The sequence below is a fragment of the Apteryx rowi genome, unplaced genomic scaffold (genome assembly GCF_003343035.1).
Source record: "Apteryx rowi isolate R43461 unplaced genomic scaffold, aptRow1 scaffold_832, whole genome shotgun sequence".
Taxonomy (NCBI): domain Eukaryota; kingdom Metazoa; phylum Chordata; class Aves; order Apterygiformes; family Apterygidae; genus Apteryx; species Apteryx rowi.
In genome coordinates, this window is record NW_020451130.1 from 225,836 (window position 1) to 243,040 (window position 17,205).

At 48.3% G+C, this 17,205-nt stretch overlaps 1 protein-coding gene across 1 annotated transcript; it reads right to left on the bottom strand.

Annotated features, from left to right (window-relative positions):
* Window positions 1–8,142: 8,142 nt before the first annotated feature.
* Window positions 8,143–9,321, bottom strand: BANF2 (barrier to autointegration factor 2). Its single transcript, XM_026089876.1, has 2 exons — window positions 9,196–9,321; window positions 8,143–8,289 (listed from the first exon to the last, which is right to left on the bottom strand). Exons 1-2 carry the CDS (start codon window positions 9,319–9,321, stop codon window positions 8,143–8,145), a joined length of 273 nt encoding a protein of 90 aa, XP_025945661.1.
* Between the last annotated feature and the right edge of the window lie 7,884 nt (window positions 9,322–17,205).

Here is a 17,205-nt window from a genome sequence, read left to right on the forward strand (position 1 = left end):
CAGCAGGGTGATGCTGAAATATGTAAACTGAGAAGCAGGCTTGGTTTGTGGGGTTTCATGGGTTGTTTTTGCTTTTTTCTAACAATTCTGAGATTCACAAAGACAATTGCTGCAGAGGAGATGGTTCTGCACCACACACAATGCATGTAGGCTGGTGCACGTCACCAGATATCAGGTTCAGTGGAGAAAACTGTGGGCAGCTTAGCTTGGATCAGTGAAACTGTCCAAAGGATGTTTCTCTTAACAGATCCAAACTCTTGCTTTGCAAGTCCATGCAAAATAGATGGATTAGAGGCTGTGGCTGATTAGTCAGCTGAACCTCTGTTTCCCATGCAATCATGGAAAATCTCACAGTAAGATCCCTTCCCAAGAATAACAGCTATGATTTAGAGGAATTGATCTCTACCTACTAACGGTAGCAGCTGAAGGACTAGGCTGGACGAGAGATGCCACATTTTTGGCTGGCTGAAGCCAGGTGGGGTGACTCCTGAACTTCCTGTACAGGCAGAGTGGGCCAGATCCAGCGCAGTGGATGGTGCAGTTCTGCAGACGTGGATGGGGCACTGGGCTCCTGCCTCAGCTCAGGATCTGACTCAGGGCCACGTTGTTATGTTAGGGGGTGGATGATGTGAAATGATTCACTATCATCAACCTTTAGCATTCAAAGGGGTTGCGTCAGGGCCCAAAGAATCAGGTGGTAGGCTTAAAAAACTGGAGGATTGGTCCAGTGTTTTTGAAAGAGGTGAGATGTTCAGTGTTCTCCTTTGCCTTCCGGATTGCAGACCTCTGAACCGTGGCCAGGTTGCATGCAGCGCTCTTCCAAGCAAGCACACGGCACAGCTGGCTGGCAATCCATGTAAACAGAGTTTAGCTGGGACTACAAGGAGACGACTGGGTTCTTGCTGCCTCTCACACATGCCTCTGAACCCATCTCTGGTTGGAAAATGGGCACCTGTGGGAGGCTGGGGGCTTCTTCCCAGTGAGGGGCATGTGATGATGGGAGGGCATTTTCTTCAGCCTACTGCCTGGCCAGCGACCGGTTGCTCCTGTAGCGTGTCCTCTCCTCAGGGAACATGTATCTGTCATGCAAAGGGGACACTGGTCTCTGCTGGTTGACCTGCGAATCCCAGGTACTGGGTTTGAGCACTGTGAGAGCTCTGCAGAAGGGTTACATGGAAATTTGCTTCTTTTGTCGCTCTTCAGTTTTTGTTTGCTACCCTTTGAAATCTTGACATATCCTTGTACCTACAGAAGCATCAAGGAGAAATGCCAAATATTCAGTCTCGTGATAAAACCACAGACACCGATGACCTGGCAGGAGAACAGGACCCAGCAGCATTTTGTGGGTAAAAAAAATCTGTAGCTCTGGGTACAAACTCCTAGGAAGAATTCAGCACGGGGTCAAAGATGCAAGTGAGGAGTTGCCAGGGAAGGTGAATGACATCTGGGCGGCAATTGGGAAGAATTGGAGAGTCATTGGGACTGGACACTTATTTGACTTTCCTTGGGCTGCATCCAAAGCCTGTTAAAAGTGACATGATTTTTTCCATTGACTTCCGTGGGGTTTGGATCAGGACCTTTGTGTCTGCAGGGTTATCTCAGTTTCCTGGAACTTGTTCACTGTTTGAATTTACTAAGTATATTTACTGCCAGACTTCTTTTTTCTTTAACTCCTGCAATTTGACTGCAGAAAGTTCCCAGCAGCTACTCGTTACAGGAGCTGCACTGCTTTCCTGCAATGGGCCATGTAACTCCCAGGGTGTCCCCTTCTGGGTTGGCTGCGTGTAACTTAAAATCAGAAGCTCCACTATGAGTTTGCCTCTTGCAGAAAACATATGGAGCAGCTAAAGAAGATTCAGGAGTTTTAGAAAGCATTAAATCTTTTCTTGGTGAGCCTCAGACATTTGCAAAGGCACAACTCCCCAGAATAGCAGTTTGCTCTGAGTTGATTACCTGTATGCAATCATTCAGCTTAAGCACTTGGCGCAGTCAGGTAAGGTACTAGTTTGAGTCTCTTCAGTGCTGTCTTTGTGTGATCCCTGCCTGGATATATAATTGCGCCTTCATCTACATTTAGGCCATGTCTCTTCCTATATAATATGCAGCATTTCTCATGGGAGCACAGGAATGTGTGAGCATAAAACTCCTTGTTCCTGAGCAGCGGTGTGAGTGGAGAAGAACATTTGATTAGCTGGACAAATGAATGTGGTTTCATCGGTCCATGCGATGAATGAATGAGCATGGACAAATGAAATGTTCTAACGGACTCAGCTAGAATTTATTTGAATTATTGCAGGATGCTGCAGAGATATTTGAGGGGGGGAAATGTATTTGTTTTCTAGGATTTACCAAGCTGTGAAAAGAACCCATTAAAACTGTCTTTTTGAAGGTGGAAAAGGGTGGTGCTTATTTCAGCTCTGAGACAGCTATTTCCATGGGCCCATGCTGGCAGAGGTGCCTGAGGAGGGAGAAGAACTGGGGAGAAAGTGCAGCCTTGTGGTTGAAAACCTGGCCTTTGTGCTGGGAGATGGTGCACTGCCGTTCTGCTGGGCAGAAGCAGGGGTGAGCCCCTTGAATTGCCCACAGTGTCTCCTTGCCACGGTCCTCCTTGGAGCCCCAGCAGATGATGGACAGATATTGCTCTCCACTGCCTTTCCTAGGAGGTGAACAGTGTGAAATCTCCAATTTCTCAGCCTGGAGAGCAAGTGCTGACGGTTGAGCAAGGTTTTATTAATCCTACCTGAAGCACTAAGAAAAAACTTTTAATCCAGATGATATCCTCAAGCCTTTGGTCTGTTCTTTGCAACAAAGTGCCCTCATTAATATCTACAGCTCCTGTAGACAAGTGGATAACTTGCTTTCCCACTCAAAGTAGGATAGGTTGACGTGAGAGATAGTCTTTTTGCACATGACATTTATTCCGTGGAGAAGGTGTTCATGTGTGAGTGTCTGACCCTGGATTGCCTTTACAGCTGGGCCTGGAGTCTAATTTGAGCTTTATTCATTTATTTTTAACTGGTAATTTGCATTTCAAAGGTTGATGATTTAGTATACAATTAGGAGCAGAAGAAGATATGCAGACAAGCTTTACATGTCGCTCTAAAGGTAAATATTTCACTTGTGTATGTAGAGTCAAAGTACAGCTTGCATATATATATATACACCCAGGGACAAACTGCAGTTTTCCAGCAGCGAATATGCCCGCTTTGCTCTGAGTCAACATTAGCCCAGTCCTCTCCTGCCAGAGCAGTGGGAGCTCCTGCAGTTTTAGCATGGGCTTCTGATGCGCTGAAGTTGTACTTGAAATCCTCTCCCCCAGCATCATGTCAACATGTGAAATCGCAGCTCTATCAGAAAGCGTGTGTGTCGATTTCTAACCTGAGGGCTGGGGAAAAAAAGTCTGGCAAGTGTGACCCTCTTCCCTCCATTAAGTTTTAAGCATGTGACGACAAGTCAGAAAGACCCCAAATTTACTATTCTAAGTCATTCAGTGGGGCTTTTTTAAGATAATCTTGGCATTTATGTCACATCTTAGAGCTTGGGGTTTACAGCATGTTATTCTTTACAAGTGATTTAAACAGGTTAATTATGCTGCATGAAGAGATTAATTAACTTTAAGAGAGTCACAGCCTCTGGCAGCGGGAATAGGAACCACTTCTGCTGGCTGGGATGGACCCATGCTGATCCTGCACAAAGGATTTGGCTCAGCAAATTCAGACAGCTCTTCCTCCTCCACAATGCCCCAAAACTGCTGCCAAAAGTGAGTCTAGAAAGCAGGGCTGCAGGTATCCGAAATGCGGGGGCCTTTTGGGTCCATCAGTCACAGCCATCCCCTCTGCATGGGGAAGTAACGTCCACATTGGGAAAGGGTTTTCCATTTGTGCTGGGCTGTCTTTGACCCCCACAACTGTGCGCAGCCGGATGTACCGGCTTCGCCAGGCAGCACTGTTTGCCTTTTTTACATGGCTAGTTTTGGGTTCTCAGGGAGGTGTGAGCACCTAAAAGGCCATCGCCCATGCACTGGGAGGCTTGGTTGGATTGTGTCAGAGTGCTTCAAACTGACACATGTCAAGAAGACCTTATTCCCCAGCTTTCTCTGATTCAATCTGTTTTCAGTCTGGTTTTATTTTTAAGGCTCTCGTCAAATACCAAAAAATGCTTCCTTTTGCCAAGGCAATTGCTGGCCAAAAGTCCTCTTTTAATCTGAATGGCAGGCGCCGGCTTTCAGAAGCTCTCAGGCACTCTGAGAGAGCAGAGTCAAAGAGCGTGACGGGCTGGGGAACATGCCTTGCCCTCTGGAGCAGGTTTCATTTCAGCACTCCTGAAGGGTAAAGCGATAGCATTGAGGCATTGGTCTCGACTGAAGTCACTGGTGTTTTAGGTGTCATACAAATATCTGGAGAACTTCAAATGTGAATAGGTAAGGCAGGCAAACAGCAGGGTACAAGGGATTTTGAATTCAAGAGAAGAGGTGGTATACAAGCATCTCTTGGAGCTCGACTTGGTGAGATACAGCAAAATTTTGGGATATCTTCCCCCTGCCAAAGTTCAATACCTCTATTGCAGGGCTGGCCCAAGGAGCTACCCCATAACTGCCCCACTATGGGCTGATGTGTTAATATACTACTGGGACTGTGTTGTCTCAGGGCTGGGGGGCAAATGAGGCACTTCTGGCGAATCTGAAATTGGACTTTGAATTTCTCCAAAGACTCCCAGCTCCCCACTGCCGGCCCCCAAAACTCCCCCCGTCCCAGCCCCAAACTTCTGAAGTTTTGGCTGCATTTTTAAAGCCATGCACTTACAGTCGCTCATGGCTTGGTGCTGGAGGGCTGGCATTTCAAATGCTGAAGGAGTTCAGAAAAACAGGGTTTTTGGGTCTCTGCTCATATATCTCAAGTGCAGCACTGATGGCTTCTATGCTGGTCACTCCCCCACTGCTTAACCACAAGTTGGCTCAATCCCCTCACTGGGCTGAGATGTAAGCCTGGGATCTGGGTGTAATTGTATACTAATTCAGAGCGGTCTTTTTTTATTTGCTAATATAAGAATCCCTGCTCTGATTAGAGACTGCTGAGCACAAAATGTTGTTTTAAGGCTGAAAGGCAGCTAGCACAGCGTGTTCTTGGATGACAGTGTGCAGGTATGAGGCACTGCCCTAAGGAGAGTAATTCACCGTCAGGAATTACACTGGTGTTATTTGGTGCCGCCTCACACCCAGATTTAACCTCTCCCACAGCCTGAGGTTCCCTGCTATATTTTGGGGAAGGAAGAAGTGCTTAAAATGTATTTTTCTCTCTCTTCTTTGTTTTCTTTCCCTTTCCCTAACCCCTACCCACTTCCCTTCCCTTCCTGTTTCTCCTTCTCCTTCTCCTGCTCCTCCTTCTCCCTCTCCTTCTCCTTCTCTTCCTCCTTCTCCTTTTCCTTCTCCTATTCTTTCTTTTTATTCAGCAAAAATACCCTAGGAGAAAATCCTGGGAATGGTACAGGCTTCTTCCCCCGAGGCTGGATCTCCAGCCATCCTGTGCCAGGCGCTGGGCCATCCCAGAGCCTCACCCATTACTTCATCTCCGGATCTGGTTCATTAGCCCTGTTGTAGAGGTGCTACGTTCAGAGCACACCCTTTACGGACGTTCTGCTTCTTTGGGTAAACAGCGATTCCTAGGTGTGTCTATTTTAAAGAAATGTTAACATATTTCTATCTTGATGTGGAAGATCCCAGGATGTCTAAAGCATCCTGGACCACAGCATCCTGGATGAAGAGGGGTCTGGCCACTGCCCATCCTATGTTGTGGGGCCTGATGGAGCACTTGTGTCCTGAGCTGGAGGAGAGGACTCTTGGGACACCTGCCTACCCTGGTCCCCTGGTGTTGCTTCCAACACAGGTATCCCTGACTTCCAATCATCCCCCCACTGCTGATGCACAGATCAATTTAACGCTTCTACATTTCCTGGGTATCCCTCCGTCATGGTCAAAACAGTCTTGACTTGGGGAATTGCACTTAATTTAATTTATTGCCAATTAACATAACATTTTAACTACTGGGCACTGGGACATCACACTGCATGGTGAAAGATTAGGTAATTTCCTTCCCCTCTCCTCTGCAAGGTGTTTTGACTACTATAACCATTGTGTTCCCAAATTAGCTCATGTTCCTGGCTTTGCCTTTAGGCTGGCTTTTCCTGTTATGAGCCTGCCCTGGCACAGTGATATAGTGTCCCAATCGCTATAGCATCACAGCACCCAGCTTATGTCCTTGCTGCTCAAGTGACACCGACGATGTGCTGGGCCAAAGCATGGTACCGACCACAAAAAATCAGAGCCCTCTTCCCTGGGGACTCTGTCTGCAGCCCCTGGGGTGAAAGTTCTCCATAGTTGCGGGGGTTTGGAGTCCTAGACAAGACATGAAAGCACCAGGGCCAGCACCCCACTGCCTGGGACATCCTCGCAATGTTCAATGACCGCTCCTGAGGAGGGACAGATATCATGCCAGAAGACAGGAGAAAACAGCTTGTGCCCTGCTTGGCATTTCTCCTTTTTGGAAGGACACAGGGATGAGCAGTCACAAATCAAACCGAGGTCCCTGATGAGTTTTTCCAAATCTTGCTCGGGTTTTTCATTGCCAAGTTGCCCAGAGGGAACCATGTACTACAGCAGGGAGCCCTGCTGCCGTGCAATACGGACATATGAAATGAAGATTTTTTTTTAACAGGAAAAGGTGCTTTCAGACTGGATCCAGCTGTTCATGGTGATTTTTTTCCCAGGCACAGCTGGAATATGAGGATTACTGCCATGGAGTGAAGATCAGGTTTGATGTTTATGTAGTGCCTATACCGTTCACAGATACACCAAGCAGGCCCATCAGTTTTTAGTACCAGGGGGATCCAGCTCTGCTCTGTCTGTCAGCTGCCTTTCCTGAGTGACCTGGGGCTTATGAGCCACTTCAGTGCAAGTCTCCAGTGGAGGAGTCGGGAAGGATTTCTGAGACACTGAGCGATGGGACTCCAGGGAGCTCCTCCTACAGCCTTGCAGTTCTCTGATGCTTGCAATAGGCGTGTTAAAGATTTCAAACATGCTCAGACTGTGATGAGAGGCTGGTAGGACCATGGCGTCTGCTGGATTGAGACTGGGAGCAGCTGGGATGAAGATGCATCTCCTTTTCTGCCATCACTGCAGAGGGTACTGTCACTTCTGGCATAGGTGGAGGTGCGCAGCTCTGGGTATCTCAAGACACCCTGGTGAGATCAGCCAAAGCCCATCTATCCCTCTGTTAGTGGCTCGCCTGTTTCTGCTTTCCTCTCATGTTGCATTGCTCTGCACTGAAACAATGCAAAAATCTGGGAGAAAATGGAAAAAAAACATAACTGAAAAGCTTTCAGAGTGCTAAGAAAATAGTTGTGCTAAAAACAATTTTACTACTGCATCACACCATCAAAAGCACTTTCTCTAATGTTTGAATTTCAAATTAAGGTAGTTTGTTTCAAAATGTTGGGCATTAAGTAATTACAATTTCTATCTCCAGATTCTGTTGGTCTTTTAGCCTATGCCTTACTAGTTGCATCCTAATGGATATATGGAGGAACAGCATGTTTGTTTCCCCACCCTATTCTCCACAAATATGAACATCATCTTGTTAGGTCTGTGTACATATTACTTCTGCAGTAGTCCCTGTCCTTTTGGTTCACAAGTCACCAGGCTTGTTGCTTTTTAAAAAAACTCACCTGCCCCCATATTAGAGATATAGCCACAGCAAAATTCTGTGTCTAGTGGATATGCAGTGAAAAATGCCCTATGTTTGCTGTGGCTGCTATTGTTCAAGAGTAAAGGCAATATGTTTATTTCCTAAATATACCCAGAGGTATTGTGACATGCTAAGTTAAAGTTTACTTTTTTGTTAGGAAGTAGCTACTGCAGCTATTGCCATTTTTCCCAGATTATTTAGCATTTCTTGTAGGGGGAAATGAGAAGTATTTCCCACACAATCTTCACTATTTTTGAAACCTCAGCATTTCTATCCCCTTGGCTGGTGCATGCAGATCCATGGCTGCATGAAATGAGTTGCTCGAGTCACACTGTTAGTTCAGGACAGACTTTATTTAAGGCCCCGAGAAGATCATAGTGAGCCCATCTGGTGAGCTGATACTTTACAGGATGGTGTAGCACCATTCTGTTAGGCAAGTGGCACACTGCAGAGCCTGCCTTGAACTGGCACCAAAAGTACCTTTCAACCACAGCTGGAAAATCGAAGCATCCTTTTTCAGGAGGAGGAACTGGCCTAGCAGGATGTACGCCTGGAAAGGGAAGCAGAAGAGCATTTATTGGCCCACAAATGCCATTGCAAGAGACATCCGTCTCGCAGACCACGTTAGCCTCTCTGAAAGCCATGGATCTGGGTTTGTGAGCAAATGTCTGTGAGTAAATGTAGCTGGGCTGGCTCATACTTCTGTTGCCCACCTGATGTCTCTCTCACAAGCTGCCAGACCCACACCTTCGGAGCCAAGTTTCATCTAATCATCTCTTGAGGGAAGGAAGGGAGTAGCTATGGGGTTACATCTGCTCACAGGTCTCATGGCACTACCCTGGGAGTGGAGACGAGAGAAAGCAGGATGCAAAAACTTCCTTTTTGCCCTTCTTGGTTAATCAGGGATTCCTGAGTGCCATGGAGAGCAGGAACTGCTTGAAGAGCCAGACTGATCATGCATGCAACTGGGAAGCTGAAGCTACTAGAAGACTCTAGGTTGGTGGGTCTCATTGGTGTCAAGCCTCATCCTCAGAGGACATGTCCAGAGGACCAAAATTGTCAGGTTAACGCTCATTTACTGCTAGCTGAGCCATGGGAGGTGCTGCTGCAGTTTCACAACCCTCCCTCTGAGAAGATAAGTTTAAGTAAATTCTGAAAATTCAGAAAAAGTTTAAGTATATTTTGCTTGACACATCTCCAAAGACAGATGGAGGAACTGCTGAGCCACATTGATATTTGACCTTGCTCTTTTACATAGTGCATGTCATCACGCCTTCAAACAGCCTGGAACAATTGGCCGCCACATTTCAGGGGGACTTCCACAGTGGGAACCCTTTTATGGCCAAGAAAGGAGAAGAAAGGATGCCACAAGAATGTAATTTCTTGATGAGGTCAGCGGGTAAACTGTGTAAGAAGTGCCACCAGGCAGTGGTTGGGAAGGAAAGAAAGAGGTTACCTTGTCAAAACCTTTTGCAGCTAGTTTAGATCCAAGCTCCTCATCAATGCTGACAACTTGTGTAACAGTCTTATTTCCCATGGGCTCAGAAACAAAGTCTTTGAACTTTTGGCTTCTGGTTGCCATTTCTGTAGGCTGGAGTGGCTGGAAACATGAGGCAGAATTAGGTGCAGTTGTTAGTATATATGTAGTTTCAAGAGCACAGGGTTGGCCAGGAACCTCCAGAATCACACAGCCTGTGATGCCTCTAACCAGCGATGTGTGCTGTGGCATCCCTTTCATAAACCCACTTGCTCCATCACTGCTGGAATTAGGGGCTTTGTGCTCACACTTCCCATGGGAAGCATCTTCTGGGTGCTTTGTCTCGGCAGCTGAAAATCTGTGATTTTTGTACCGACTTGTTTCTCTGCCAGCACAGCCTCTTAGCTCACTTAACCCTTTGCTCTTCCTAGCATGTTTCCCATCCTGTTCCTTCTTGGCCTTCACTTTGGTAAGCTGAATAGCTAAACTCTTGCCTCCCTTCATAACTTGGGTTCTCTATTCCCTGTTGGCCTCTGTGCCTTCCCAACCCCTGGTCCTGGATGGATTTGCTTCCTCTTTTGAACATGAGCAGTCAAAATTGCATTCACAATACAGGAGAGGTCCTAGAACAATGCCATCAGAAATCTTGTGGAATTTTGGGGATTCTGGGGTTGCAGTTGTCTTTCTTGTGCCTTGAATACCCCCATCTGAGCACCCTCAGATCCTTCTCTCCTTCAGTCACCTCCTGTGGAGGGATTCCTCATTCATAGTATCCCTAGCTGCATGACCTTGCACTTGGGATTGTTGAATTGTTTGCTTAATTGATTGCTTGTCCTCCTGGTCTGCCCACTCTACTCATGCGATATTCCACCCCTTCTCTGTCTTAGAAGAAACACAGCAGTCCCCAGGTCCTGCATTACACTCCAGCTGACTGTAAATAATTGTCTTCCTATGTAACTGTCACTCCTACTGCTAAGGTAAAGGACTTGGGTTCATGTCTAGCTCCAAACATGATTTGCAAGTTGCAGAACTTTACTGCCAATGACTGTAGCACCACTTCTGAAGTTTACATGTGGCCCCCAACCTACCACACATCCCAAAACTGGGCGCCACCTGAGGATCCTGGTTTCCACCAAAACCCAGCCTTGTCTCTGGGGTGGCTCTGTCCTAGACAAATACCATGCCTGTGTTCAGCAGCAGTGAAACTGCATTTTTTACACTGGAGAGACAGGCTGGGTGGGTGCATTTCTTGGCTAAGTCACTACCAGCTGCATGGAAGCTGGTGGCATAGTGGGGAGTGCACAGCTGTTGAACGGCAGAGGCTTTCAGGAGCTGTGTGGACCTCCCAACAGGAACTCACACCTCCCACCCCAGGACTCCATAGTTAGTGCTGGTGACCAGTCCTCCCACACCACCAGCTTTGGGGCATCTCACAGACCAGGGGCTCTGGAGGCCGGGATGGAGAAGCCTTGCCATGCTAGAAAAGTCCTTCAGTGACATCAGCTTGCCCTGTGAGGTCATCACTTGTCTCATAACCAGGAGGGAATGCCTGGAGCTCCCCCGAGCTTTCACCCACCTCCCTGGGCCTTCAGCTCTCTGTGTTTTCTCCCTTTCCCATGAAAGTGAAAGGGGACCACTTAGCTAAAGATGCGTCTGCAAGCCCTAGCCCTTGTACTCATTGGGTTGTGAGTATTTTACAGGGCAGTGAAATAGGAATCTCAGGTGTGAATACTATGAGTGCATCCCTGCTCCCAGAAAAAGAATATTTTAAAGACACCCAGGGCTCTGTTGAGCTGCTTAGACATGGGTGTTTCATGCCACTCTGGGGACTAGGCTGTCCCACCTGGTCTCTGGCTCCCAGCCCACTAAGGTCCTGTTTCATGTTTCATATTCAGGTCATATTTCCCAAGCCCGTGTGGGCAGCCTGGATGTAAGGGAACGGTGCTGAATGCTTGTGTCTGGGTTATCAGACACACAGTATGAAGACCGGTCTCCTGGGCTGCTCAGGTCCACAGTCCTGGCCTAGGAGCACCAGGGGGTTAGAGACGAATCAAAAAAGGGGCAAGCAGTGGTATATCTTGCTCCAGAAGCAGATGCAATGAGTTTCTTAGCTCCACTGTGACATGATGCATTTTCTAATCCAAACCTTGGCCATGCCGCCGGAGAAACATATGCAAGGAGTGATATGACCACAATCCAGAAGTTATTGCTATAACTTCTTTGTGGTTGCACTGCAGTCCTGTGTTGTGCTTAGCTGCAATATCCACTTTGAGTTTCCACTGCTGGAGCAAAGCTGCTGCTTATTAAATCCAGACCAGTAAGCATTTGGCAAAGCATGTGGACTGGGAGGGACTGCCAGGGAGCAGAGGGGAGGCCAGATGTACCGATTCCTGCTTTTATAAAAGGGGAGGTTGCTTCCAGCACCTCCAAAGGGAGATGGATGTGGGGCCACTTGAAAGATCAGCCCAGCTCATAAATAAAGCAGTGTCATGTTTATCGTACAGGCAGCAGTCAAATCCTGAGCAAAGGACACTTCTGCTCCTGTTCCTACCAAATTTTGAGGCATGTTTCTGTACCCGTAAGTGTGCCACTGTGGGAACAAGGATGACAGGCATGTCCAGACCTCCCCAAGACCTCAGGATTGAAATGCACTACCAAGGCTTGGGCAATCTTCCCATAACAAAATACAAGCCATGCCTGTCATCTGCATGTTGAGCCACAGCCTGGATGTGGATCACATTGGGCATGGTCACAGTTCCAGCTCATTCCCAAGCAGGATTTCATGGTCCTTTCTGCACCATTTGGCCTGGACCTTCAGAAGGAGTAGGGCTGGGGGGGCCCTCTGGGAAGCCTGCAGACCGTCCCCCTGCTTTGCGGTGGGATTTGTTTGACAACTGCTGAGCAGAGTTAAAAATATCCTAGTGATGGTTATGAATTTAGGATAACTAATACATCTAGTGGAGAGATTTGGAGCTGTTCCAGGGCTGAACAACAGCTTCTTCACCAACAGCCAAAGACTTGTGGATGCAAAAATAGCTAGGAATGAAAAATCTTGAGCTGGAGCGAGGGATTTTCAAATCAAACCAAAGAGAAACTTTCTAGTGGTGAGGACGATGATGGATAATTGCCAGCATTTTGGATGTTTTAAGAACAGGGTACACAGACCTCTGGTGAGGCTGAATTTGGCTGGATGCTGTTTCTGGGCAGGGGTTGGGCTGCATGACTTGTTGAGGTCCTCCCCAGCACTGTTCATACCCAGTCCTGCTTTGATCACGGGTGGACAGACCCCTGCACTCAAATCGTCCTCCAAGGCCCTTCAGTTTGGTTATTTAAAGGTGCTCTTTGCACATAAGCATGCAGGGAAGAATTATTCCTGTAACCTACTTCTCTACCCCACCTAAAACAAGGGCTCCTTAACCCCTGACCAGGGCTCCTAAGAGTTATTGCTGTCTGGCACAATCATCAGCTCTCCAGGTACAGTTTTTCCTGAGCACCTCTTGATCTAAGTCCTGAAGCATTAGGATTTCTGTTCTTCCTCAGGCTCTTACTGTTCTTACACTTCGTATTATAGCTGGATATCTTTATTAACCATGAAAATCATTTTTCAAAACTCACCAAGCTCTTGGGACTGATAATTGCTACAAGTTAAGCATAAATGACATAGGATAGATTTCTTCCTGGGCAAAATTTCTATTTTGGTCCTGGTGGAACAACGCAGCAGTAAGGGAGAACTCCTTTGACAAAGGGTGAAAGCAAACTAAGCTGACACTCCTGGACCCAGTGGCCTGGATTGGCAACACGGTACAAGAATCAAAGAGAAACTGGACTGTGGTACAGGCTTGATGTCTTAAAAGCAGGGAAAGGATCCAGGAATAGAGGGGGCTGGCTCAGCTCCACTGTGGATGATGATGCCAGTTAAATAAAGGATTGCGGCCGCTGGGAGGAAAGCTGCTGTGGGGTGAATCGGTTTTGAACCATATAGATATTGGTGAGCAGAGGGTGAGCAAGTGCTTCAGATGCCCCTCCACCAGGCAGCACCTTTCAAGGAAGCGGACAGGCCACACACCTTTCCAGCAAGTAGGAAGATGTGAGAAGGGCTAGAGGGAGGATCTGCTAATGCCAAGGGGATGTAGGCAGTCAAATTGCTCAGCTCCTCACCGGGCACAGCTCAATCTTGTTTGCCTTCAGGCCAGACAAGCTGGGCGAGAGACATTCTGGTGATCCTGGGGTTTAAAAACGGAGTGGATTTTGAAAGAAAAGGTCTGAGCACAGAGGTACGCAGAGTCGAATGGGGTTTAGGACCCAGACTGCAGTGTGGCCATAGAGTAGCATCCCAGCCCCCATACAGCTGGGAGAGCTAAACACCTACCTATGGACCAGCCAATTCATGTGCCCTGAACACCCTAAAACAGCCAACTGGAAATGCCAGGGAGAGACACAGGACCTGCAGCCTCTTCGCCTCAGTGTGACCTGACTTCAGAGCAAGAGGACTCCTTTCCTTCCCCATGTTTTGGATCCAAAACACAACCTAGGAAGAAACAGGGGGTGCTGTCCTCACACCATTACGGGATAGGACACCCAGATTCAAATCCCACCAGGTCTGTCTGGTTTAGGTTTGAACCTATGCCATGTGTTTACCAACCCATGCGTGTGTTGCGCTCTCCTCGTTGCTGTTCCATGCTGAAGCAAACACTTGATTAGTCATTTGGCCAGAGAGAGAGTTAGAACGAGCCCATCTCCCAGTGCTCAGGGCACTTGGCTGCCCAGTGCATGCCTGTCCCTGTTCCAGTGAATAATGAAGTACTCAACACAACCTACAAAAGCGTCACTAAGAGAGCTCACGAGAGCCCAGCCCTGCATCCCCCACACACAGCAGGCATGAGATCAAATCGCTTGGGCCGCACGATGCTCTCAGCCTGGCGAGGCTGAGCAGGGGCAGGCAGGGTGCCCAGCTGGCCTGCTCCACAGTCGCTGCAGCTGGAGAAGTGGGGAGCTGCGTCTCTGATGGGGCTTTGGACGTCACTGCTGTTGAGACCTGGTGTATCTGCTCAGTCCCCACTTGCTGCAAGCTGGAAGGGGTTTCTGAGCATTTCAGTTTGAGCAAGATCCTTGGAGGGTTTAAACAGCTGGTGATCCTGGGAAGATTGGAGCAGGGCTGGATTCCAAACTGTTGCGTTTTTGCCTGAAGGACTGAATACTGGGTTGTTCTCCGCTTATGGCCACCCTTTGCATTTGTGGGTCTTGTCTGTCCTGGTCTTTTCTATGAGGGATAGCCCTGCTCTGCCTAGCCAGCCAGTTTGTCTGCAGTGTGTGGAAGAACTACAAAAGTCCCCAAGTTCTCCTGAATGCTGAGAATAGAAGCATTTGTGCATATTTCAGGACCCTCTGCAGACGCCACATTATCATAATTAGCTGAAACGTTTCTCCATTAGCATATTTTCTCTCTTCTTTCATCACATCTGTTTGTATGAAACAGTCACTTATTCTCCTTGCAGTTGTGTCAAGATGTACCAGGCTGCAAACGAGACCTGCTGCCCTTCCCCATCCTGCTTCAATAGCGTGGCTTGTTTTCTGTGCAAGGGGCGAAGATGCCATGGCAGCTGATGTAAATCCCAGAGACGCCTCCGAGTGCAGCCCTTATCGCCACCCTGGGAGAGGCTCTGGCCAATAAAATGCAACAACATTTTTATCTGCCTCTCTCCTGAACTGCCCAAAATTTCATTCTACCAAAATGCTGAACTTTCCCTGGGACCCAGCCTTTCTGCTTCCATGACGCCAAGCCCCAACAGTAGGCTGCAAGGAAAGAGATTGCAGGAGAGTGGAAGATCCTGAGAGCCTACCCTATGATGCCAAATTATCATTCCCTCCCAGTCACTTTTATAGCAAATGAGCTTCTTACTCTAGATTCAGCACCTAGCAACTGCAAAAGCCATGATGTGCACCACAGCACGGCCAGGGCTGTGTGGGAAAAGGAGGGAGATGGCTTTGTGCTTGGTGGAAGATGTGGAGATGTGAGAGACACATTCCCACCTGAGTCCAGAGCCTTTGCATGTTTTTGGGTGAAGAGTGTAGCTAATGCAACCTCTGTATTACAGAGCAGGCAGCAAATCTCTCTTCTAGCACTTTTTTGTTAGTCGTTGGCTTATGGGTCCTGGCTGGTTGGCTGGTTTGTTTTGTAGGCAGGATCCTGGGGAGATGGGCCTTTGGTCAGACCCACGATGGCTCTAACGTGCTTATGACACAGACGGGCAGGGTATAGCATTTCCCAAGAGTGCTCTGGCTCTTCCCCAACAGTTCAGCCTAATAGCTGATCCCTTCCCACCTGAATGTGGCTCCTTTTTTCATTTCTAAGGTACTGAAGCATCTAAATCATTTCCAGATAACTTGTCTCCCTCTGGTGCAAATAGGCACCTGTGTAATACATCTCAGATTTTTTCTCTTCCACCATGGGACGTCACTGTCAGGCCAGGAGGTATGCAGAAGGCATGGGCCCGGGGGACTGCCACTACACTGGGTGGCACTGGACATCATGGGCAGCTCTGGGCATGGCTTTGCCCCTGCCCTGGGATGCATGGACTGGTGGGTCATGGATCAGACTCTGCAGGGTGTAGGAGGAGTCCAGTCCCTGCCTAGATTTGTGCATTTATGTGTGCTGTGCCCTTCATAGTCCTGGGAAATACTCCTGCTGGGTTTGGGGCCCTGGTCTTTAGGTTTTGGTCTCTTTTGTGACTCCCACAGCCAGCTCTTGAGATGGGTCCAGCATGCTGGCCAGTATTTACATCCCTTGTATGGAAACTCCTCAGGTTTCCCATCTGTTCATAGACATGTTCTTGTCCTCACATAGGAGATAGCTATGTCTTATGGGCAGGTTATCTTATACTGACGTTATTACCAAGGACAACAGGTAGTACCAGCTCCCTGGTTAGACTGCAGGAGCCTTGTGCAGGCTGGCTTCCTGGAGCAAGACAGAGCTGCTGCGTCGTGCGAATGCGATGTAAGAGTCTAATGCTGAGTCCAGCAGTTCCCTGACAATTAAAGCCTCTTTCTTCCCAGCAAATATAACATGGGCAAAGGTCTGCAAGATTTCCCCAGCTCAGTGCAGGCTGTGTATACTCAGTAATGACTTATGATCCTTTATTTCTGACTTGGAATTAGACTCTTAGAAGTGTGTTTGCCTCTGTACTAATTCAGCGCAAGAGCTAAATCCAGCCTTAATCCTGAGCAAGCCTTTGAAGTGGTGGGAAAAGGCAAGGTGACACTGGCATCCTGTGCTGTTTTATCTCAACCTGACCACTGCTCCTTTCCCAGCCCATTTGTTCAGTTCTCACCTGGGCCATCAGTAGCTGCATTTCAAAGGCGCTCTTGAGTGACACTGCTGATTTGGGCTGGGGGAGATTTTGAGGAACACCAAGAGACATTTCAGAATGGCAGTGCAACCATGCTGGGTCCGGAGCTGGCTTTGGGAGAGAGTAGGTTCACTTCTCCCCTCCCAGGGCTGGTGCTGATCTTGACCGTGGTTGATCCAACTGCCAGGAGGGTCATCCCAACACCTCCAGTTTGCCAACACCAGGTGGGGGCCACAGGTTAAGCCAAGAGGGGCCCAGAAAACTGAATTTCCCAAAGCTGAAATTTCCCCCAAAAAACTGAAATTTCCAAAGCTTCTGATCCAGAACCGTACTGAAGTGAAGTCCTCTCCTCTAAACCTCCACCTCAAAGCTTCCCGGAAGAATAACGGAGAACCATGAAGGGTGCAAGCGCTCTACAAGGAGGGGCTGGGGGTGGATGTCTAGCGCGGGGCTGTGCTTGATGGACGTGGATTGATTGATGCCGCACCCCCGGTGAGCCCGTAAATGTCACTGCGCTAGTTGTTAAACTCGTGCAGAAAGCTCCAAGGCCGAGCCTCGGAGCGTCGAGAAAAGCATCCGACGGTCCCGGCGGCTCGGCAGGAGAGGCAGGGACCCGGCGGCGGAGGGCGCCCTCGCGGGACTC

What these genes read in the sequence shown, in the direction of transcription:
- BANF2 (XM_026089876.1), bottom strand. Translation starts at nt 9,321, where the DNA reads ATGGCAACCAGAAGCCAAAAGTTCAAAGACTTTGTTTCTGAGCCCATG. An exon ending in CTGCAAAAGGTTTTGACAAG is followed by an intron (nt 8,290 to 9,195) that starts GTAACCTCTTTC and finishes TTCCCTTTCCAG; the next exon opens with GCGTACATCCTGCTAGGCCA.